This window comes from Meles meles, chromosome 1 (genome assembly GCF_922984935.1).
Source record: "Meles meles chromosome 1, mMelMel3.1 paternal haplotype, whole genome shotgun sequence".
In the NCBI taxonomy this organism is placed as follows: Eukaryota; Metazoa; Chordata; class Mammalia; order Carnivora; family Mustelidae; genus Meles; species Meles meles.
The window spans coordinates 128,333,023-128,358,008 of record NC_060066.1 but is presented as its reverse complement, the minus strand read 5'-3'; the positions used below and the strand labels follow the sequence as shown (position 1 = coordinate 128,358,008).

Sequence of the window (24,986 nt, the reverse complement as noted above, 5' to 3'; positions counted from 1 at the left end):
TTTTGAAGATGTGAGCTAAAGTCACACTTGGAAGTTATCAGTGAAATTGAGAATTATTCAATTCAATAAAAAAATTGGATACCCATATTCATTTAGTTATAAATTATTTCAACATATTTAAAAGTATAATGTAATCAGATGTAATATTTATTTAAAATTTTAACATGCTAGTTCAGAATTTTCTGAATTGTTTCTTTATGTGAAATTGTTACGGGGCTATATTTGGTTAACTATAATTATTTGAAAATAGAGAACTGGGATATACAATTTTTGAAATACTGGCATATATAAAAAGTCCCATATAACCTCCTCATACAAGGTGAATGTCGTGGTTTTGTCAAAAAGATTCAGTTCAAAACAAATTTAGAATATTCAGTTGAAAAATGTATATCAGTGAGCCCCCAAAAGAAAATATCCAGAATGTGAATAAAACTACCAGTAATGATTTAGTTATCTGTATTATTGCAGTGAAAAAACATTTGGTTCTCAAATTATTGACTGAAAATTTTAACTTCCTGCTGAGCTGATCACAGCCAAACTACGTTGGTTTTATTTTCGGTCAAAATATTTTTTATCTTTGTTACTTAAAGTATGGCCCATGGAGCAGTAGCGTTGGCATCACCTGGACCGTTGTCAGGAAGGTCAAGACTCAAGACTCACCCCAGACCTATTAAATCAAATCTACATTTTTAACAAGGTACCTACACAATTTGTATGCACATTAAAGTTTTTGCATAGCATTATCTGGTGTAGACCGGAAGAGTGGCTCACAAACTTTAGCGTGCATCAGAACTCTTGGAGTTCTCTTGGAGTTCTGACTAGCTGAGCAAGGTGGCATGTCTAAGAAATCTCCAGTGGTACTACGATGCCATGACCCAAAGAACACACTTTGAGAACAACTTCCTTAGACACATGGGTGCTACGGCCTGAAACTGTGTTGAAATGCATGTTGAAATCCTAAGTCATACGTTGATATTCATTAACTGAAATCCTAACCTCAAAGATGATGTTATTAGTCCCTTGGGTCTTCAGGAGATGCTTATGTCACGAAGATGAGAACTTCAGGAATGAAATCAGGGACATGAAAGCAGCTCCAGAAAGCTCCCTAACCCCTTCTGGCACGTGACGATACCATAAGAAGTCTGTTACTTGAAAGGGGGCCCTCACCTGACCACACTGGTACCCTGATCTAGGACCTCCAGCCTCCAGAACTGTGAGAAATACAATTCTGTTATTTATAAGCTAGCTGGCCTCTGTTTGTGTTTTTTTGTTTGGTTGGTTTTGGCGGGTTTTTTTGTTATCGGAGCCAGAATGGACTAAAATAGTGGGTAAGCTGATTCTAGTTCTCATAAATAAACTAAGTAGATTGTTAAGAAAAGAAGCAGAAAACAACTGAGCATTGAGCATGTCCTATGTTTCCATGAATATTTAAGTATGAGAATAAAGGATTTCAGTTAACTTTGTGAAGCTCTTTGAATATCTCAGCAAATTATACAAAAAGGGCGTATAAATCAAGAAGGGTTAGCATTACTTTGTTTAAAAGAATGCATTATGGGGTGCCTGGGTGGCTCAGTGGATTAAGCTGCTGCCTTCGGCTCAGGTCATGATCTCAGGGTCCTGGGATCGAGTCCCACATCGGGCTCTCTGCTCTGCAGGGAGCCTGCTTCCTCCTCTCTCTCTGCCTGCCTCTCTGCCTACTTGTGATCTCTCTCTCTGTCAAATAAATAAATAAAATCTTTAAAAAAAAAAGTGCATTATGGAGACAAAAATAATAAATGCAAATAAACAAATTATAATGAGATGTAAGTAATGTCAGAATGCTAGAGAATATTTAGGAAGTGACATTTTGACAAATACATTGGGTGATGGAAGACAAAAGAGAAATACTGAAAAAATAAATATTTAATAATCAGTAGTAATTTTTAAAGCCATTGATAATATTCATTGCAGGAGAGGAATACTGGAGAGAATAACACCCATGCATGTTTTTTCCATCTTTAATATACTTTTAAAGGATATTTACTAAGATATTTTTGAATTACATCAGAAACACTCAACCGACTGAAACTGAATAAACAAATTGAAAAATGTACATTCTTTGACGCTATGAATTGCAATTTTGTTTTTATTAGAATTTTCATCAAAATTTGTATTTAAAAATTATTTAAAATAAAACCATGACTCTCAAAAATTTGAAAACATTATCCAATGGAGAAAGATAAAGAAAACCTATGGCACTTACAGGAGGTCCTTTTGGTCCAGGGAATCCAACTGGACCCTGAGGTCCTTGAGGGCCCTAAAAAGAAAAAGCAGTGAAGAAATTTAGGAATATGCCTTGAAAGATACATCTTTATACTTTACTGTTTATTTCTACAGATGAACCAAAACATAATATATAGCTTCTTCACCGTAATGACAGAACTGAGGCAATGCAACAGGCTAATCTATGCTAATCTAAAAGCTAAATGCATGATTTTTCACATTATTCAGTATGCAAAACCACATATCACATCAATGGTCTTAAATCAAGAAAACTGTAAACATTTAGAATTCATATTAAAAGCGAACTGAGGGGCGCTCAGGTGGCTCAGTGGGTTAAGCCTCTGCCTTCAGCTCAGGTCATGAGTTCAGAATCCTGGGATCGAGCCCTGCATTGGGCTCTGCTCAGTGGCGAGCCCGCTTCCCCCTCTCTCTCTGCCTGCCTCTCTGCCTACTTGTGACCTCTCTCTCTGTGTCAAATAAATAAATAAATAAAACTTTAAAAGCAAAAAGAACACAGATGTATCAAGAAGTTCCACAGATGCTAGACTCCCCCCCCCCCATTTTATTTTATTTCTTTTCAGTGGTCCAAAATTCATTGTTTATGCACTACACCCAGTGTTCCATGCAATACATGCCCTCCATAATACCCACCACCAGACTCACCCAACTCCCCACCCCCTTCCCCTCCAAAACCCTCAGTTTGTTTCTCAGAGTCCACAGCATCTCATGGTTGCTGGACTTTTAACATTGGTTAGAAACATCCCCAGAGAGTGTTTCAATTCCATAGCCCTCCCTCAAAAAGTTATTTTTAAAATTGACTCTATAAATGTTCTGACTCCAGTCAAACAAAACTAAAAGAAAGAAACAAGTGGCTAATTCAGAAAGACTTTTAACTCATTTCTATATTTAAAATTTATTTTCTGAAAATGTCAATATCTCATTTTACTCACATATAAACTTCTTTGTAGACAAGATAAAAACATATTGTATCATCATTCCCATTAACATTCAATCCAAATATACATTTATAATATTGTTCTTAACTTGATCCTTAATTAACTATATTATTCAATACTCATATTTACACATCTTTAAAATGCAGAAAGTAAACCTTACTATAGAGACAGCAAAATCATTGCTAAAATAATCCTTTCTGTTCCCAGAACATAATAATTATATTCCTAAAATAAATATATATAAAATGGAAGAAAATATAAATAAGATTTAATTAACTCAACTAGAATAGGATTTATTTATATTTAAATAAAAAATAAAGTTCACTAAAATTAGTCTTTAATAGAATTTATTCTTTTCAATTTATCAGTTTAGCTTTTCCAAGGGAAATATTACCACTTTTAAGCCAACACTATTTCAGAAATCATCACAAATTATTATTACCAGCATCTCATCTTAAAATCAAAAAGAAACTTCAAATTTAGATATGTCATTAAATAAATAGATATCAGTGTGTTTACCCAAAATGCTGGGCAACTTTTGGGACTCACAGATTTTGGTATTCTTATTAAAGTACAAAACTATCATTCTTCAGTATCTATCATAATAACTTAAGAATATTCTAAACAAAATTTTATTTTAAATACAAAATTTTAAAAGTATTATTTTTTTAGGTCATGTAGCAAGCTCAATTTTTCTAATTTCTTAAAATGTCATTTCTTTGTTTTCTATATTTTGGTTCCTTTTCAAATAAAATTCGATTTTGAATTTAAATTTTTTTAATGAAAAAGCTTTCAAAAATCACTTCTCTAGAGAATATAAAGAGAAAGTGGGTCTTTATAAAATTCCACAAAAAGTATTTATATGTTCTGTCTGTATTAATCAAAATAGTTTCCAGTTGAAGTGGAAAATACATACTCAGTGTAAAGATACTATTGGAATTCAATCAGGGTTGCCAGATAAAATACCTAGAGTCAGTGAAATTTGAACTTTAGATAAATAAGGAATAATTTTAATATGTCCTAAATATTGCAAGGGACATGCTTAAACCCAAACTATTCTGTTATTTATGTAAAAATTGAGTTTCTAAGTTCTTTTCTTCATTTTTGTTTTGCTTTTGCTTAATTTGGTGATCTAGACCCAAATAAAAGCTATGAGCTAAATCTTTAATAACAGACATCCATGATCCGCAAATCATGAGTACAAGGAATTATGTTAAATTGCAGAGTATCCTAATGACAGTGTGTGTGTGTGTGTGTGTGTATGTGTGTGTATATATATGTATATATATATAAAATATCCTAAGCCATGTATATAATATGTACATATAATACTATGATATTTATAAACAAATACATTGTTAAAGAAGTTATGGGCAAAAAAAGGTATTTCCGTTTCTAGTCTAGTTTCGAGGTACTACAAAACTCTCTCCCTAAACTTCCCAAGTCATATATTTTGATGATGTTATTTCTATCATTTATCAACTATGCCTAAGACATAACTAAATAGTTTATGACAGGTAAAATCCTTTGCAGAAAATTAGGATATATTAGGGATAAAAGGTTTCATCAACTACACAGAACACAGGAAATATGTTCCATATATTTAAAATGTATGAATACTATCGAAAATGGTTACCAGCTTAAATTTTTTTTATACTAACCTTTACTTTCATCCTCAAAATATACTTTTCTTATTCTCAAAGTATTTTTACAGTTACAAAGAATCATGCTATTCGGTGATGCTTGGGTGGCTCTGTAGTTAAGCATCTGCCTTCAGCTCAGGTCATGATCCCAGGGTCCTGGAATTGAGCCCCATGTCAGGATCTCTGCTCAGCAGGGAGTCTGCTTCTCCCTCTCCCACTTCCGCTGCTTGTGTTCCCTCTCTCTCTGTCTCTATTTCTATCAAATATATTAATTAATTTTTAAAAAAATCAGGCTGTTGGGCCACAGTGTTTTGTTACAAAATTGTAATACATATGGTTGATCATGATATTTTGGAATGCATAAGCAATATATGAGCATAAAAATTTGCTATAATTTATGAAATAATTCTATTCCATTTAATGATTTAGCCATTTTAACTAAACTGCATCTTCTTATTAAGATGACTTTGGCCATAAAATTTTTCAAATGTATATATTATTTATGAACTCAAAACATACAAAACTGATTCAACTTGGGAATAGTTCATCAACAGTGAGAAACATTTAGTAGAAGTTTAATTAAATTAAATATGAACTAAAGCCTTGAAACAACCATAATTAAATGTTTATTCTTGTGTCTCACCTACTGACACTTCTGTTACAAATAGAAACTTTGTCCCCCCCAAAATGACTTATTCTCAGTTTTCTTTGTATAAATATCACAAGGTGTTTTTGTTTTTCTTTTTGTGAAACACCTATTACAAATTTCAAACAATAGTATACAAAAATATACCACTATGATTGCATAATCCCGAACATTGCTATAGAATATGAAGAAGTGAATCTAATTTCTTTAAAACTGACACAGAATTAATATTTAAAATTCTTTCAAGAAGATAGCTTTCAAAAACTCTGGCTACAAAAATGCTGTATTTTGCCAAAAGAAAACAAATAAAGGACATGCTTACTCATGTATATTTAGCTTTATTTTATATCAATTGAAAATCAATTTACTAAATAGTTTTCCTATTTACTGGAATAGATGTTTTATCTTGATTTGAATGTGTATCGATTGTGACTTAATGGCTACTGGGAGCTTGCATTTTACCAGCCTAATGCTGCTTCCAGTGCTATGGACAAAATGAATATCAATAAGAAAAGCAAGGGGAGTGAAGGAGAAGGCGCAGGTGTTATACAGATATTTAAAAAACAATTGTTTTGGCTTGAGTTTAAAAGTGACATCATAGGTCAATTATGCACAATATTACTCTCATTTTGATAACAAAATTAGTAGTACATAACTGATTCTGCTTTTCTTAAAAAGAAGTCAATGAAAAATATAGGAATTTTTAAACTGACTAGATTTTGCAAATCACTGTGCCCATCTATTTGTAGACACTAGTACCTTTTCCCAGAAATGTAAACACTTGCAAGATATTAATATTAATTTTATATTATGTTACTGTGTCATACTTACTCTTTCACCAGGAGGGCCTGGAGGGCCATCACCGCCTGAAGTGCCCTAGCAACAACAACAACAAAAAAAAAAAAAAAAGAAAAAGAAAAGAAAAATCAGTTTTGATTACTTCTCCTAGCTTTCGTCCTCTGAAAGAGGAACGGAGAACAAACCGGAATGGAAGGAGTACTCAGAATACCTTTGGGCCAGGTTTCCCAGTGGGACCTCTCGCGCCTCTGGAACCTCGAGGACCCTGCACGGGAGAGCAAAAGATGAAAACTGATCTGGTGCCAAGTACATCCAAAAGCAGAGGACCAGTTTGTATTTTCGAAGAGAATTATCTTGGAAAATTAAATCCAGACTGAAAAATGAAAAGCATGATTTTTAAGTCAAGGCACCCACCGTTGGACCACGCTGACCCCGAGGGCCTGGTTTGCCAGCGACACCCTGCCAAAGACAGTTTAAACAGTTTCAGTATGTAGCAAATCACAGTCCACTGTGAGTCGAGTGCTGAGTGATAGGTACTCATGTGAGAACATTAAATTCCACAGTTTAAGGGAATATGCTTATATGTCATACCCGTGCACCTTTCTCTCCATTGGCACCTGGAAACCCAGGAAATCCAGTGGAACCCTACAAAAATAAAAGCAAGAAGCAATGAGCATGGTAACTAACATTTTTAGCCATAGGCGGCAAACCTCTTGAAACACACTGAGTCTCACAAGCTGGTAATATTTAAATCAGACACAGAATTTTAAGATACTGTACAACTTCTAGGAATCTATTTGAAAATGAACTTACAGTGACATCTGAGATCCTAGAGGCATTGAAAGCATGAATTGATAAAAAAATATTTTAGTTTTTAACTTTAAAATAATTATTTGGATATCATTTCTCATATTAGAAAATAGCAATTAAAGGACATTTTAGATAGAATAATTTTGACTTACAATTCTATATCATGAACATAAATAATTAGATGTTAAAATGGGATTTTTATAAAAGTTTTCCTGAATTCACATTATTGTATTTGCGTACATATCACTTTTTAGTTTATTTTTATACCTTTAGAACTAAATAAAATCATAAAGACAAACAATCTTCTTCCACCTTTTCCATTTGATGTTTGACTGTGGTTAGACCTAGCTGAGAGTCTACGTCAGGAAGCCTAGCATTAAAATCCTGTTTTTGGAATTCCAAAGACATAACTTCAAGACTTATGCTTATCATACATTCACCTAAGTAAGCTGGGTACATTACTTATCCTCTTTGAGCATAGTCTTTTATCATGCAAAACGAGGGCACTTACCCACATCTTATAGGCACTTTGAATTTGTGGGAGGTTAGGATAAAGGAAGGCAAGGTATAAAAATGATAATAGTAGATAACAATAAATACTGGTTATTTAGAGATGCAATAACCACAGTAAAGGCATCATGTCATTTCATCCACAAACAGCCACATTTTACAGATGGAATATAATTCTCCCATTTCGCCTAGTGCCTATGTCCAGATTTTCATCTGTTCAGAGATTCCTTTGAACATGACTGTGATTGGTTTGCTCCATCACTGAATCATGAAATAGAACAGATTAAGGGTTAGATCCTTTCTCCTCAACTTGCTAACTATGAGACTCTGGAAAGGGTGAGAGGGCCTCCAAATACTCACTTTTCCTGTTCAGACAACTACACAAATTAAATGCAATAACGTGTAAAGTATCTAGCAAAGAGTAGGAGACACTTCCCCACATGTTAAGGGAGATGTAACAGTCTTCTTTGACTTGAATCCATTCCCTGCTTTTTTATCCCTCCATTCATTTGGATTGAATTACCCCTAAAATAATATTTCTCCAAGGGACATGTGGCCCCTCCATAACAGAATAATCCCGAGTGTTTCCATACTATCAGGATCTATCTCTCTGGCAGTAGGATCCAGGAACCTGCATTTCAAACCGTTTCTCCAGGTGATATATACAACAGATACCAATTGTATTTCCTCCACAAGTCAGGAAAATCATATGTGAAGGCTTATAGGAGCTGATGATCAAAACAATAACCCCTGGTACTCACTGCTAACCTTCTTCTTATGACCCATTTCCCAATATATTTTAATTCATGTCTATAGAGATTACTATGTGATTCACCTGAGGACATTTGTTAGGACATGTAATGTTCACATAATGGGGAAATAATGTCTGCAAATTACATTTTTTTTAAAGATTTTATTTATTTGACAGAGAGAGATCACAGGTAGGCAGAGAGGCAAGCAGAGAGAGAAAGGAGGAAGCAGGATCCCTGCCGAGCAGAGAGCCCGACATGGGGCTCGATCCCAGGACCCTGAGATCATGACCTGAGCTGAAGGCAGAGGCTTAACCCACTGAGCCACCCAGGCTTACCCCTGAAAATTACATTTTTTAAAGGGCTTTCAAAGCCATTGCTCTTTCTCTACGGAGAATCAAAAAGTTAGATCTGGTAGAGCATTACTGTGTGACTACTCTAAGAATTTGACAAACGACTATAATCCAATATGGAAATAAGCTACTCTATCAGATTTTATTTGAGAACAAATACTCATTTCTGTCTTGAGTAGAATAGATAACTAATCATATTTATGGAGACTCAAAACAAATTGCTCTATGCATCAATTTTATTTTTAATAAATTTATTTTCTTACATAGTTTCTGCTCTAAGCAACTTACAGGAAAAGAACAAAAATGCCCAAACCACCAACTAAACAGCTAATAATATGTGGGCATATTCTTCCTCTTTTCTCCCATAAGGGGTTACCACCAAAATATACAATTTCCATGAAAAGGTATTATAATGCTTTTAATTGGAAAGAACAAACAGCAAACAAATGCCCGAAAGTCAAAAGTTAATGATGAAATTGGCCCACCAACTGTGAAACTTTCAAAATTATTTGAATGCTGTTATAAATATAAAGAATCTTATGTTAAAATAGATTTTACTTTTTGAAGTAACTATCATTTTATAGTACTTAAAGAGGTGCAACTTTCAAATACCCATTGTGATTTATATTGCTAGAAAGTTATCAAATAACTTATATTGTCTAATTATAGTCCTTAAATCGCCTAAAAGAGATTAGCAACCAAATTTCACTTTTAGTACAATACAGATTTAAATCTATTCAAAATTCATTAGTTTCCACATATGAAAAAAATGTAAAGCTATCTTTGATCTTTGATGACCCCATTATTTTTTGTTTTGGGACCAAGAAACATAAACCATTTTTGATCATAAGAAAGTCATTATAAGTGAAAAGTTATATTAAAAAAATAAAAACTAAGGTTTCAGACATTTTGGCTGAAGAGTAGAGAAAAATGTTTGATTCCTCTAGGAAGAAACATTTCTCTCCAGTTATTCTGTTGCATTTTGTTAATAAAAATAACTCCAAGAATATTGAACAGAGTATTGTCTTAGGAAAAAAAAAGAAGAAGGGCTCTCTGCTCGGCAGGGAGCCTACTTCCTTCTCTCTCTGCCTGCCTCTCTGCCTACTTGTGATCTCTGTCTGTCAAATAAATAAATAAAATCTTTAAAAAAAAAAAAGAAGAAAATAAGAATGTCAAATAAAGGAATATTATGTTTATTTAAGTAATATGACAGTTTTCTGTTTTTAAATCAAAACTCCACAACTGCAGTTCAACGTGGTAATTAGATCAAGAACTCTTCAAGCAATCTAAGGATGGGTTAAGGTTGTGGGTTTTGCAGGGAATGTCTTTTTTTACATAATACTTTTGAAAATGCTTGACATTTGAGATGAAAGAAGCTAGGAAACAGAGCAGTGTATTAGAGACAATATTTAAAAGGTAAAACTTACTAATCAGTGTTCTAAATGTAGCTAAAAACCTTTAAATGATGCTCCTGTTATTCTTAAATCACAAATGAATTGACTCTCATTTTAGAAGAGCTCAAGTATATGTTTACTTCTTACTGTACAAGGAAATGCATGTTTTCTAGAAACCCAATGAAAAAATTATAAAACAAAGCCACACACAGCAAGCCTAATATATTGTCATCACATGACAACGAGCAAACACAAATATTATGCACTTCACATTTGTCAAGAGGAAGGACATTCTGGTTTCCCAATGATCATATGTGAAACTTATTAATAAGTATGTTTGGGGATTATTATATAAATAGGATTTATCCTCATGTACTATACCTGTCAAGCATGAATAGGTCAAACAGAGAGAGGAAAAGGAAATAGAGAGATAAAAGGAAATAGATAGATGATAGATAGATAGGTAGATAATCTCATGGGCATATACCCATCTTAACAGTAATAACCAAAATATATGTATTAATTTATTTAACCACTTCAATTAACTAGTCAATACATGAAGTGCAGCCTTGACAAAGTTTGAGGATTAGCTTGAGGAAAAGTAGTACACCAAAGTAAACCTATTTTTAAAACCATCCAGTATATTTCAAATAGTTAAAAGTAGCACTTGAGTTCTGTAATAGATTGAATGGTGGCCCCAAATCAATATATCCAATATTCAAATCTCTGGGACTTGAATGTTGCCTTATTTGGAAAAAGAGGTCTTCATAGGTGTAAATTAAGTGAAGGATCTTGAAATGAGATCATCCTGGATTATCCAGGTGGTCCCTAAGTATAAAGACAGTGTCTTTATAAGAGACAGAAGAAAAGACATAGAGGGAAAAAAAAAAGGCTATGTGAAGGCAGTAGGGATTACAGATATGCAGACACAAACCAAGGACCACCCTGGGCTACCAGAAACTAGAAGAGGCAAAGACAGACTCAACCCTAGAGCTTTTGGAGGGGCTGGGGACCCTGCTGACACCTTGATTTTAGGCTTCTGGTCTTAGGAAGTGTAAGAGAGTAAATCTCCATTGTTTTAAGTCACCAAGTCTGTACAGATTTGTTACAGTAGCCCTAGGAAACAAATACTGTGGAAATGAGGCAAAATAAAGATGATGAACCATGTACTGCAATTCCTTTTTTTTTTTTTTTAAGCTACAAGTGCAAATTCCACCCCTTAGGGTATTAAAAATGAAATCAAAAGCTATTCTCCATCACCTACCATCCCCATTATAACTTTTAGATATACTAGGATGTCACCTTGGAAGTAAATGACTATGCTTTCCTTTCATGACCCTGCATGCTAAAATCCTCCAATCCATAATCACCTAGGCTCTCTGAGCTCCCTGCACATCAGGTACCCACATACCCACGTCTTTCCCTTCTGAAATTATATTTTAAGGATTTATCATCTTTAGGTTACAAACTGAAAGGTAATTACGTGTGATTAATTTCTACAAATATAGAACAAAATCAAGCTAATTATTTTACCTTTGGACCTTGTCTCCCTGGATATCCTGGTAATCCTGGAACACCGAGTTTCCCCTAAAGTTAAAATAAAATAATAATGACAAATAAAAATTCTAAGTTGAATTAAGTTCCAATTATGAGTTTAGTGATTTTTCTAAAAGTCAGAACCACATATATGCATACCAGAAAGGAAGATTTGCAAGTTTTCACCATACTTTACTTACATTATATTTCCTCATTTGAATAGGGAAAAATTGCTTTGGACGTATTTCTAATTCTATAAGTTTGCTCACTTAACTTCTGTGTAAGTGACTGTGCCTTCTTTGGGGACAGAGAACCCTGAGCTAAAGAGAATTCTAGGACTCTTTCTGAACCCTTTAGCAGGAATAAAGAAAACACCTAAGTTTAAAACTATTTAAAATTAGTTGATGTAGTTAGAACTACATTTAGATTTTATCATTTCAATTAAAGTGAATCTTTTTGATAAAATTATTTCTCATTGTAAATATAAAGCATGCAACCATGAGTTATTTAACTATTTCTCACTGAGTAGTTTAAATAACTATACAAGAAATTCTGACCTAATTTTTGAGCAATGTTTCTTCTTTTATTCAAAATTCTGGATAAATCTGGGTTAATAGATATATCAAATGTTGCAAATTACAGCTAAATAATGATGACTTTTGTGGAGCATTAATTTGTGCAGGTGAGGACTTAAATGAACCAAAATTTTGTTCCAGTGCACTATTGCCTTTCAATCTAAAAGTGATAAAACGAATGGTGAATTACAGCAAAGTCCAAAGAGGTGTAACAAATACCAAGACGTTCAAAGTGTTATACTAAGAAAATTGCTCCTAGAACAAAGCATTAATTTCAAAATATAGGCAGAGAGAAAATTAAATTAAATTGAATGACTTGAATCAAATATGTTTGTGGAATTTTACTGTGATTTTTTTTCTCAAGATTTTATAAAAGCACAGTTCATATATAAAATATTATTTACCAAACTCTTAGACATTAGTAAGCACATAGTATCATTATTTCCAATATATATTTAAACAAAATAAGAACAAAAACAAAAATTCAGATAACTACATATAATGGTAAAAGATGAACAGTAACTTTATAAATAATAAATATTTTACTAGATAAATCAAGGCAAGAAAACAGGAATATAGTTTATGACCCTGTTATTAGAGATTGAAGTAAAGAGTTGTCTGATTCAAGATCAACACTGCATAGGTAAGCAGCCTTCAGATGGAAAATATGCAAACAAGCCCTAAGAATCTTGCTTATAATGATGTCCCTTTGGATATATTAAGTTATCATATCTGTTTTATGTCACTGATTTCAAGGTTAATGAAATTCTCTAATTACGATCACAAAGCCTTTGTGTCCTATGTTAATTACTGTATTATAATATAAAGTCTTATTCACTTTAGAGACATTTCAAAATAAATCCAGACAGAAAATTTGTTTGCATTTTCAATATGGTGATAGGCAACTTCAATAAAGGGAAAATAATGATGAAATACTAAAAATGAAGAACTGTGGAATAAAGTCCTGATGCTTCTGAAGAGACTGGGGAATCATTTACACAGAATAAAGTAGAGCAAGGATGAGAGGAAGGTTCAGAATAATCTACAGCTACTGGCACGGGAATACTTGAAGTGGAAGGGTCATCAGGCCTTGTAAGCCCTTATTTTTGCCCATTCTTTCCTTCCTCTGCCTAAACACAATAACATTATGCAGCAGTTCACAGTTGGCAGTTGGGAGGGTGAAACTGTAGAAGAACCACTACATCAGGAGTCCTAATGACATGAGGAAATGTTTTCTTACTTTTCTAATCACAGTGTGTGAATAATTTTTTCTTCATATATTTTTTTCATACATTTTTCTTCTGAGACACGATGGCAAGAAGGGAAATTAAAATTTTCTTAAGTGGCATGGAATTTCCGTATTTTATAGAATAATGGAGGGCTCAATACAGAAAATTTGGAAAGTAGATATACATATTATAAGAAAGGAAATCATCTGAATTACACCACCAAAAAAATAATTATTATTTATATTTTCCTTTAGTGTATGCAATAGGATAACAGTTGTCATAGACATTTCTTGTTCTTTCTTAATTTAACGTCATAGTTACATTTACAAGGTGTTCACATCACTAAATACTCTATGAAGGCATAATTTCAATGTTGTGTAATATTAAATGTAAATATAAATGTAATGGTTGAAAATATTTTTTGACATATTACATATAGCACAATGGCTATGAAACCAATGAATATTAGAATTATCTGGGGATGTTTTAAAACATAGCAATGTTTATGTTAACCTAAGACTAAAATTAAAGTCTTCTGAAGTTGGGCTTGGACAACAGCATTTTTTAAAAACACTTGCTCTGCGAAATGCATGTTTATGTGAAAAAAAAAAGAAAGTGTACATTTTGGCTTGAGGAGCAAAGATGATTATACTTCTTCCAAAACCATAAGCTGCCTACCTTTCATTGATTTTTTGATCCTTTGTTAATCAAACTCAAATTCTTAGCCTCTAATGTGGAAGAGCTTGAATTGCTGCTGATTCTACATGGCCAGGAGAACAGAGGGGATGGGCAACAAGGGAGAGTGAAAAAGGATAATGGACCCATTTCATGGTTATACTCCTAACAGTATACGGACATGCTTGAAATGTCAGAATCCTCTAGATTTCTGACATGGATGACTAAAAATATTTTTAAATGACAATGAAACATCACCTGCAAGAGCACCTGGGAATTTAAGGTTGTTCACTGACCTTTTCTCCTGCTTGACCAGAAGGACCAGGGTCTCCAGTTGGACCTGCTCGACCTTTGGGTCCTTCGGGGCCATCTTCTCCTCTTGGACCTACTTGACCAACTTCTCCCTGAAACACAGAGGAACATTCTTATAATTTAAAATACATTGGAGACTGAATAATAGAGATTATAGTGTATCAAAAAGTCATATTTTCCAACTCCTCATTTCTTGACCCATCTTTTTATTTAGGACAAAGAGGCGGGAAAATCTTTGATTTCATCAATCTTTCCATTAGTAAGTAAACAATTTAATATAGTCTGACATTTGAAAACCTACAGAAATCCAGTGTTACCATGTTTCAGAGTAAAGTAATTTTAATACATCTGTGTTGCAGAAAACAAGAAAAAAGTAAAAAATAACAGTTAGATTATGGAGGGTGGCAGAATAATCAACCCCAAAATACGCCACACGGGCATGAAGATTATTTTGAGTTGAAGGGAATTGAGAAGAAGCAAAAGCAAAAGAAGATGCTAAAAGCAAGATACAAATTTGCAAAGGAGTCATCCCTCCCTTCTCTACAATAAAGGACAAAAGTTAATCACTGGAGACTGCTAGACACCAGAGGAGTCTATATGATAAACTCTATTAAATTAGTCTTTATCTAATTGCTTGACCATATATCTACCTTCCTACAATTTGCAGTCCTACAAACTCCTTGTCATGTCTCTAAAAATGTATTCATCCTTTGCTAAAATTCTAGATAAGCCCCAATTCTAACCACCGCTTTTCGTTAATTATCATGGAGTGCTCCCATGTGTAAGCATGAGGCACATGCTAGAAATCTGTTTGTTGTTCTCTTGTTAATCTGTCTTTTGTCAATCTAATTTTACAGGGCCCCAGCCTAAGAACCTAGCAGGTTAGGAGGAAAAAGTAATTTTCCTATCTGACAATAGCAATTTTGGAAATCACTGTTTGGAACACAAGAAAAATGTCTCCATTTTAGACTTTGGTTTTCACCTTGAAATGTGTAAGTTAATACCCCCATTCTGGAAACAGGCGTTACATACTTTTTAGAGAAACAAAAATATTCTGCAGTATGCTTCTTTGATATTAGGTATTATTGTGTTAGATATAAAATAATTATTCCCAATAAAACACAGCTCAGTTTACTTTGGGAACTCAGATTTTTGTTTGTTTTTTAGACATTCATTACTAGGAAAAATGTATACCACTTTTTCAATAAAAATTCAAGATCACTAATAATGGAAGTTCAAGAAAGTTGCAGATATATGGTTTCCAAGCAACACATCTCATTACAAAATTTAGAAGAAACCCATTAAACTACACCTTTTAAGCAATATGAGCATTGATTTAGAAAAAAAAATCTATAAACAATACCACTCAACTTTACATACACACATGCGTATAGGCTACAGAACACATGGAAATTTAATTTAATATCTAAAAGACTATATTGCCTCCACCAAAACTAACATATTTAATTTTCATATAAAACCAAAGAAGTAAAGTCTCAGATAGTATGAATATCTTTATTTATCCCATGTTTGTTATATTTAAATATAAGATTACACATATACACAGCACACACACATACACAGATAAGTGTATGTTCTGGTATTAATTTTCTTCTTACTTACTCTATCACCTTTAAGACCCATGTCACCTTTGAATCCTGGAAAACCATCTTCACCCTAAAAATAGAAGTAATAAAACAGGTGTTGAATGATTTGTTTGAATGAATCTAAAATATGGCTATATAAAATATGAACAATGATAATTTACGGAAAATTGTTCTGAGAAATGTGAATCATGTTGTGAAACTGCCTTCTGCCTATTCTAACCTTTATCACCCATATCCTCTCATTTTCTATTGTTACGTGGCTCTAAGTTACTCTAGGAAATTTTTCTCAAATGTGTCCATTAAATCTTCTTTATCTTACGGGGAAAATAACCATTCTCTTTGTAACAGCATATATCCTATGCCATTTGAACAAAGGAAGAGTAAATATTTAAATAATTTAAAAATTATCATTTTAACTTTGGAGTACAAGAACATTTGACTACCAAATAAAATGTCTTCACCTTTAAATTGACTAATTCATACCAAAGAATATTGTACCGTGCATTTTGTATCATGTCCTTTAGATAAGTGCCTTCTAACTCAACTTGTGTTCTATATTACAATCTCTTTTCAGAGAAAGAATAAGCAAACTGTTATCTTTTACATGTACACCGAGAATGCTCCTTATCACAACAGACCAGTAATACTGAAAATTGGGCCTTCTTTAATTAAAGAGAGCAGATATTTAGACTCTGGCAATATTTCATGCCATTCTTAGTGAAATCTAGACTTTTAAAACTAAGCTTTATGAACAAACTTGCTGTCTCTTAATTTCAAGCAAATTAAATAAAAAAATAAATTGCTAAGGAATAACCATTCAATTTTTCAATAGCATTAATTGAGCATTACTCTGTTCAGAGTACTAAGGAGTATTTTGAGATTTATATTTTAACAATAAAAACTGAAGGTAGAACATTTGCATTAATTTTGGTACAAATGGAGTAGAATGGTGTTCAGAGAAGAAAGAAATGATGATGATGATGATGATGATGATGATGGTGGTGGTGGTGGTGGTGGTAGCGGTTCTGGTGTTCGGAGTGAGGCAAGAAGTTAACTGAAGAAGGTTTGACAGGGAAGTTAGCATCTTAATTAGGAATTAGAAAATGATGTGACTTGTAGAGTTTGGGGAAAGGACTGGTCAGGTCGAGTATGTGAACAGAGATAGCAAGACTGGCACATTTACTTCCACATCCTGCTGCTAAACGAAGTCTATAAAAAAACAAAATTGATCACATCAATTTTTACTTTAAAGCATCTTAATGGTTCCAAACTGCTAATAATGAATATAAGCTGCCAACCTTGCTCCCTCCTAACCATGATCTACCCTTGTTTGTTCATTTTAGCAGTCTTATCTTTGGTCTCGAATGTCCCTTTCACCCCCCTCCCCACCCACCCAACACCCTGACATTGAGTACTAGAAAAAACTGAATTACCTATATTTCCATTTGTAATTCTTTTTTTTTTTTTTTTTAGATTTTATTTATTTATTTAAGAGAAGGGGATAGAGACAGAAGCAGACTCCTCACTGAGGAGGGAGCCACACACAGGGCTGGATCCCAGGATCGTGAGATCACGGCATGTGCTGAAAGGGAGACATTTAATGGACTCCTCCATTTGTAATTCTTGCATTGGTGGTCATTATCATATACACACCTCCAAATCTTTTATCTCCTCTGTCTACCTCTCTTTACATTTACTCTTCTTTCAAGACTCAGTTCATAATTCTGCTATGAAATTTCTCATGACTTCAATCTCTACCCAACTCCCACCCTAAAATTAATCCTTCCATCCTATGGGCTCCCTCTGAGCATTTACTATTTTAACAACATGCCATTCTGCACTTAATAGATCATAGTTCTTTCTTTTACTAAATGGTAGAAATAAAGATTTCTGTCTAATTAGCCTCTACACCTCCAGTGCCTAGTACATTTTTGATCCTTTATAATCATGATATTTAATAAACATTAACTAAATGGACATTTAGTAAATGAACACACCTTAGTGTGTGTTTAGCAAGGTATGTTAAGGTCCATAAAATGTCAGATAATTATGAATATATGAGATCTAAACCTAGAAAAGGGATTCAATCTGGTATTTTGCCTAAACTTAAAAATTCTAACAGGTCTAGAAATTTCCTTTAAGGAATGAGATTTTCAACATTCTGGCTATAAGTAGCCATGTATGTAGGATTGTCTCTGTATTGAATGCAACTGGGAAATAATAGAGACTTAAAAGCTGAAAATGACCATTTAACTTCCTATTGACCATTGTCTTCATTACCTTCTCCCTAGAGAGAAAGGTAATTACACAGTTGCCAAATTTAGTTTAAAGAACACTGCAATCTAAGTCAAAAAATCAATAACAGTTTTTGGGATTTTTCCAGGCAGAAATTTTTGTTTCAGGAGAGAATATAGTGGATTAGATGCTATTTCTGTGACACTTTTGTTTTCAATACATTCACAATTAGAAAATAAAGTACAGAAGCAAGTAAGAAATAAATTAGATGACTTAAATATTAGGTAAATATTAGGTATATCCTTCCAACAAATGGTGTTTTTAAAAAACAAGTGACACTATCAAGTTATTAAGTTTTCCAGTACTAAAACTATTAGGACTATTAGGTCTAAATTAATCTTCAGAAAAGAAAAAAGGAACCAGTTTTAGAATATGCGTAAAAGAGGAATTCATCTATGCCATTTGGTTCATTGGATCATGTTGCTTAAGTTCTAAGGAACACATCTATCTGAACAACGGAGAATTTAATCCTAGTTAGGGTACTTACTATTTCACCTTTAGTTAACAATTAATGTTGTTATGTGTAAAAAAAAAATTCAACTTCCTTATCTCTTTGAAGATAGTCCATTATAATATGTGATCAGGAGACAAAATAAACAATAGGTATTAAAATTCATAAAGATTTAATGATTCTTCAGAGTCTGAAAATAGGGAGAACTCATCCTTAGGAAAAAGTTTCCACTAACTTTTATATAAAATTTCTCTAATTTTATATAAAATTTCTCTAAACTAGATTAGATAAAATAACAATGTAAATAAAATAAAGGATAAAATAAAAGGTATAACTGAAGAATACCTGAGCGATTTTTTTTTTAGGAAAAAGGTCTCATTTTACCAATTTAAAATAAGACCCAGAGAAACGAGACAATGTGCCTCAGCTTACCAGTCCAGTTAGTATGAGAAATATCATTCAGAATTTCATTCTCAATTTAAAATTTTAATTCTTTTTCTCTACATCTACTTGTTGCTTTTGATATTATACACCATTCAAAAGAACCAATAATCTCGAGTTGTTTTTCTACACATAAGCAGTATACCTTTTCTTTTTCCTGGCTGTTTCTCTTCATCTCATCATCGGTAATTTTATTTACCTCTGTCATTTTGCCACTACCCCTTTTTCCAGCAAGCTCACAACTTTCCCATCCCAATTAAACACCTTTCCTTTAAATACTGGCTTTCCTAAAAAAAAGTGGAAAAAATGGAAGACACTTATTCCAGAGACAAATTTGAATTAGTACTTAAATGTCCTTTTTTTTTTTTTAATTTATTTGACAGAGAGAAATCACTACTAGGCAGAGAGGCAGGCAGAGAGAGGAGGAAGCAGGCTCCCCACGGAGCAGAGAGCCCGATGCGGGGCTCGATCCCAGAACCCTGAGATCATGACCTGAGCCGAAGGCAGAGGCTTTAACCTACTGAGTCACCCAGGCGCCCCATTACTTAAATGTCTTATCAAGAAAAATTCCAGGGGCGCCTGGGTGACTCAATCCGTTAAACGTCTGCCTTCGGCTCAGGTCACAATTTGGGGTCGTGGGATTGATCCCTGAGTAGGGTTTCCTGATTGGCGAGGAGCCTGCTTCTCCCTCTCCTTCCAATTCCTGCTTTCTTTCACTATCTGTTTCTCTCTCTCTCAAATAAATAAATAAAATATTTTTTAAAAATCAAGAAAAATTCCAGAGATAATACATATATGTGTGCACACGCCACCTGTAAATAATTACAAGTTCAACCCTGTTTGATCAGTCATTGTGCTCAGCAAGACATTATATCCTCAAGCTCATCTGTGATGGTAAGAATGAATTGGGATTCCCATTAAAGTAGCTGAGTTCATTTCAAACACATGATATTTTTCATACAATAGAACTGAATATAACTGCATAACTTGACAATGTGTCATTTACTTTTTATTTTTTCAGAAAAATAAATTATAATGGATAGAAGTCCATCCTTTCTTGTTATCCATTCCTTATTGATGTCAAATCCACACAAGGTGCTTTGTGTGTGCGTGCGTGTGTGTGTGTGTGTCTGTGTTTGTAACATTATGCCTATGGGAATAAAGTTATCCTTAAAACCAAATTTATATTCCATAATTTTTCAACAAAGCTACAAATATTTTATTTTAAACTCTAACTTTTAAATGTAATATTGTAGTAAGCATTAACAATACTGACTGTGAGTAATGCCATTTTATTTTAACATAATCACTGAAGGATTTGAGGGATCTACACTGACATTAAGCATCTATGTAAAAAACAAAATCTCTATTTCGGTTTCTTTGTCCAAAGACAAACTACAGGGGTACCTGGGTGGCTCGGTCGTTAAGCGTCTGCCTTTGGCTCAGGTCATGATCCCAGGACCCTGGGATTGAGTCCCACTTCCAGCTCCCTGCTCAGGGGGAAGCCTGCTTCTCCCTGTACCACTCCCCCTGCTTGTATTCCCTCTCTCACTGTCTCTCTCTCTCTCTTTCCGTCAAACACAGGCAAACTACAAATGCTCTATAAAAAAAAATCCCACATTCTTTTATCCACTTCTGCCTAGTTTTAATGTTTATTTCCTTCCCACTAATACTTTTGCTTTGCATACAGTATAATGCATAAAGACTTCCTCTTCCTCCAATTGACTTAGGGTACTTCTAACTTTAGTACTGCATTCCAGCCTAAGAATTTGGAGGACTTTAGCAAACAAAGAAAGGAATAAACATTCCTCTGCTATGCATACAACTGGATATTGTGCAAATCCTGTAATTAATTTATTCATAAAACAACTCTATGCTTTATAAAAGACAAACAATGTAAGAAAAAAAGGATACAAGATTAATTCTGTTTATGACATATCTTTGCTTCTGTTCTATAATTTAGTCCTCACCCCAAGGTATAATCTTTTTTCAAAAAAGTTTCCAGGATACACAGGACAAATCAGGCTCGCATTGTCTGGTATCAAGTAATTATTTAATATATTGGGAAATGAAATATCTGTTGAATAAATTTAAATTTTTGGGCTAATAGATATATGGCAATTAAAATCACCTAAATAAATTATATTTTACCTTTTCACCTTTAGAGCCTTTGAGACCTCTGACACCATCTGCTCCCTATGGAATAAATTAGAAAACTTAAATGATTATAATATTTTACATTCAAATTAAGTGGTGTGAAAAAGAATAACATTTACCTTTACTCCCCGGGGACCAGGGTAGCCAATAGGACCCTGTGGGCCAGGAGGACCCTAAAAAAGACCCATTGTTATTTAAATATATAATACATTGAAAGTGCTACTCATTTACACACTATAATTTTACCAAATAATCTACAAGAATATGGCATTTTTCTACTGTTGGTAGAGATGACCAAAGTAAGGCATTTTCTCTTAGACATAAGGTGACAGAGCATTTACATGGATACTTTGTAACATACCAGAGCACCCTTTTCTCCAGACTGGCCTTCTTTTCCAGGATGACCCTATATTTAGGAAAACATAATACTGGTAAGATTCAATATTAATGGTAGTCTATAACATTATGAAATTTTTCCTTTGTTTTTTTTTCCTAATCTAATGTTTCAAAGGATACTGAACCTTTTGCATCGGGGCATATGGCTTTAAATGACATTGGAAATTGTAGCATTTTGAAGGAAACATAACAAGGTTATATTTCATGGATATGTTTCACCAATTACATAATGTATTTGAGAGTTTGGAAAAAGTATATGAAACAATACAGAACGTTCATTAACAATTCAACCCCAGTATCAATTAGTTCTTACATAAAGGCACTTATTTCAATATAACTTCTATTTTGCATATTGATCAAATAATCAAACATGCATCTTCAAAAGGCAGCTAAAGCATATGAATGGGACATTAGAAAATATAGCAAGATCACAAATACTGAAAGTGTTAATAATAAAATTATTGAGAGTCAGTAAACAAAAAAGTTTAACTCCATCACAATTATATCCAGTAAAAATTTTGGATCCCAGCTAAAAATATAAGTAGTTTGAGGAGACAAATATAAGAGTAAATAACAAATTTTTAAAAATAACAATTGCAGGGGCGCTGAGGTGGTTCAGTCAGGTGGACGTCTGCCTTTGGTTCAGGTCATGATCCCAGGGTCCTAGGATCCAGACCTACGTCTGGCTTCCTGCTCAGTGGGGAGCCTGCTTCTCCCTCTCCTACCGCTTGTGCTCTCTCTCAGTATCTCTGTCACTATCTCTGTCTTTCTCTCTCAAACAAACAAACAAATAAATAAATAAAATCTTTAAAGGAAATCAGTTACAGGTGTTATATAATTACACATTTTTATTATTATGCATTGGGGTACAGTAAACATTGCTATATGGTAGCAATGTTTCAAACCATATACCATTGCTATATGGTATAATCTCTACCATATAGAAATCTCTGAAGGTTGGGGGATTTTCATGGAAGATGCTTAAGGAAATTTACAAATGGTGATAAATTACTCCTGGACCCTCAGGAAACATGGACTTTGAGAGAGAATGGGAAAGTGCTTTCTACGAGGGAAAAAAAAAAAAAAAGACCATAGGAAATGTATACGAATAAAGACATTTCGAACATACTGACAGAGAAGGGAGTAGATCTATTTGCCTGGAACTGATGGTTCATGAGGAAGTAGGACAATCTTGAGATTCTGGCATCAGAGTACTAGAATGAGTTTATCCAAGGACTACTGAATGATCCTTAAAGATTTTGTAATATGGAAGTGACATGATGAAATGGTATTTTAGAGGGAACAATGTTTCATTACTGGTTCAATTTGTTTTTAATCACTGACTTCAGAAAATCTACTTCTAAAATACCTGTAAAATCTATTTTTGAAGATAATTTATAGAAATTTTAATAACTAGTAACTATTACTTACAGGAGGACCATCAGCTCCAGGAAGTCCCGCAAGGCCTGGTTTTCCTTGTGGTCCCTTTCAGATAGAGAAAGAGAATATTCTATTTTAAAAAATGAGAATAATGAAAAGTCTGACTTTTACATAGGAATATACATATTAATAAAATTCTTAACAAGTCTCTAGCTTTTATCTATAAGCAATAAACATTTAAATGACTTTTAGATATATGAAGAAAACATTGTATTGAGATAAATGAAAACCAAATCTGACATATGCCAAAAGCATGCTAGTTTTTCACCTGCTTTGTAGTCCTAAATGTATCTTTTTTTAAATTTACAAATTAGTTTTTGCCTACCATAGTAAACTAGAACTTAGAGAATAAAAGCAAAAACAATATAGGTCAGGAGTATATTGATTTATACCACTGAAGAAGTAAACATTGCATATTTCCATCAAAGAAATTAATAAGTGCTAATTCAACTAATGATACAGTAACACTGATGGAACATAACTAATTATTAAAATGTGTTAAGAAACACGTTATAATGTGACACTTATTCATAGGACACAAAGGAAAACAAATCTAATATTTTGATGTCAAGGGACATAACCTAATATGCAACTATTAACCCCAAGTAACTATTCAACTCCTTACTCTAGTTTCTTTTTAACCATGGATGGTTTCAAATGTCTTATAGCATACCATTACTACAGTAGGAACATGGTAAGAATGACTACCTCAAGAAGTAAACTTTTCTTGATAGGAAGACAGCCATTCTGCTGAGAATAATTAACTTATCAAGTCTCCAGAACCCAAACAATTATTGCTTACTGGTCAAGTAATTAGAATTTAGAAACAATTAAAAGGGAAAAGCTATATAAGCAAGCCTAGGTACTGGACACAATATCCATTTCCATTCCTAGAGAGTATTTAGGAAAGGTGTTATATTTATACAGACTGATAATCTAGAGTTTACAAGAGGTGTAACTTAAATCACAACAGAACAACAAAAAAATTGACAATAACCTTTAAATTGAACAATTCATATTTTCTAACTGAAGATAACTGCATCTCACTTAAAGGATTTAAATGTTTCAATTTACCACTCTTTGAAGTCAGTTTTAGTCAAGTAATCTAACATGTAATAACCATTGTAAAACATTATATTTAATGGTAATATTCTGTCTGTCACATAAATTACCTTTTGCTCTCAAGACAGTGGCCTTATTTCTTCAAAATGAGATATAAAGTACAAATGCAGAACTATTCCAGTAATTATTCTTATCAGCAACTGGGATATTTTATGACAATGAACTATAAGCAATGCTACATGGATTTTCTATTGTTGCTATATTTAAGGAACTAGAAATATTAAAAATCTTGAGCTATAAAGTGATTAAAAAAATTAAGTTAACTATTCTGACTGGTGTGAAGTGTTATCTCATTGTAGTTTTGATTTGTAGTTCCTTGACGATGAGTGATGTTTTCATGTGTCTCTTTGCCATCTGGAATCCTCTTTGGGAAAGTGTCTATTCATGCCTTTTGCCCATTTCTTAACTGGATTCTTTGAGTTTTTTGGAGTGTTGGTAAATTCTTTAGATTTTTTGGATACTACCATTTCATCAAATATGTCATTTGTAAGTATCTTCTCCCATTCTGTAGGTTGCCTTTTAGTTTTGTTGACTGTTTCTTTTCACTGTACAGAAGCTTTTAATTTTGATGAAGTCCTAATAGTTTATTTTTGCCTGTGTTTCCCTTGCTTTAGGAGACATAGCTAGTA

General features: G+C 33.3%; 1 protein-coding gene across 4 annotated transcripts in view; it reads right to left on the bottom strand.

The window, feature by feature from the left end:
• Positions 1-24,986, bottom strand: part of COL11A1 (collagen type XI alpha 1 chain) — a 201,173-nt gene that overhangs the window by 78,627 nt on the left and 97,560 nt on the right. For all 4 annotated transcript variants that reach the window (XM_046022249.1, XM_046022258.1, XM_046022268.1 and 1 more), the window contains 12 exons: positions 23,227-23,280; positions 21,761-21,805; positions 21,519-21,572; positions 21,394-21,438; positions 16,072-16,125; positions 14,433-14,540; positions 11,655-11,708; positions 6,897-6,950; positions 6,720-6,764; positions 6,517-6,570; positions 6,339-6,383; positions 2,243-2,296 (listed from right to left, as the gene is read on the bottom strand). In XM_046022249.1, the coding sequence (XP_045878205.1) occupies positions 2,243-2,296; positions 6,339-6,383; positions 6,517-6,570; positions 6,720-6,764; positions 6,897-6,950; positions 11,655-11,708; positions 14,433-14,540; positions 16,072-16,125; positions 21,394-21,438; positions 21,519-21,572; positions 21,761-21,805; positions 23,227-23,280 (666 nt within the window). The remainder of the gene's footprint in view (positions 1-2,242; positions 2,297-6,338; positions 6,384-6,516; positions 6,571-6,719; positions 6,765-6,896; positions 6,951-11,654; positions 11,709-14,432; positions 14,541-16,071; positions 16,126-21,393; positions 21,439-21,518; positions 21,573-21,760; positions 21,806-23,226; positions 23,281-24,986) is intronic.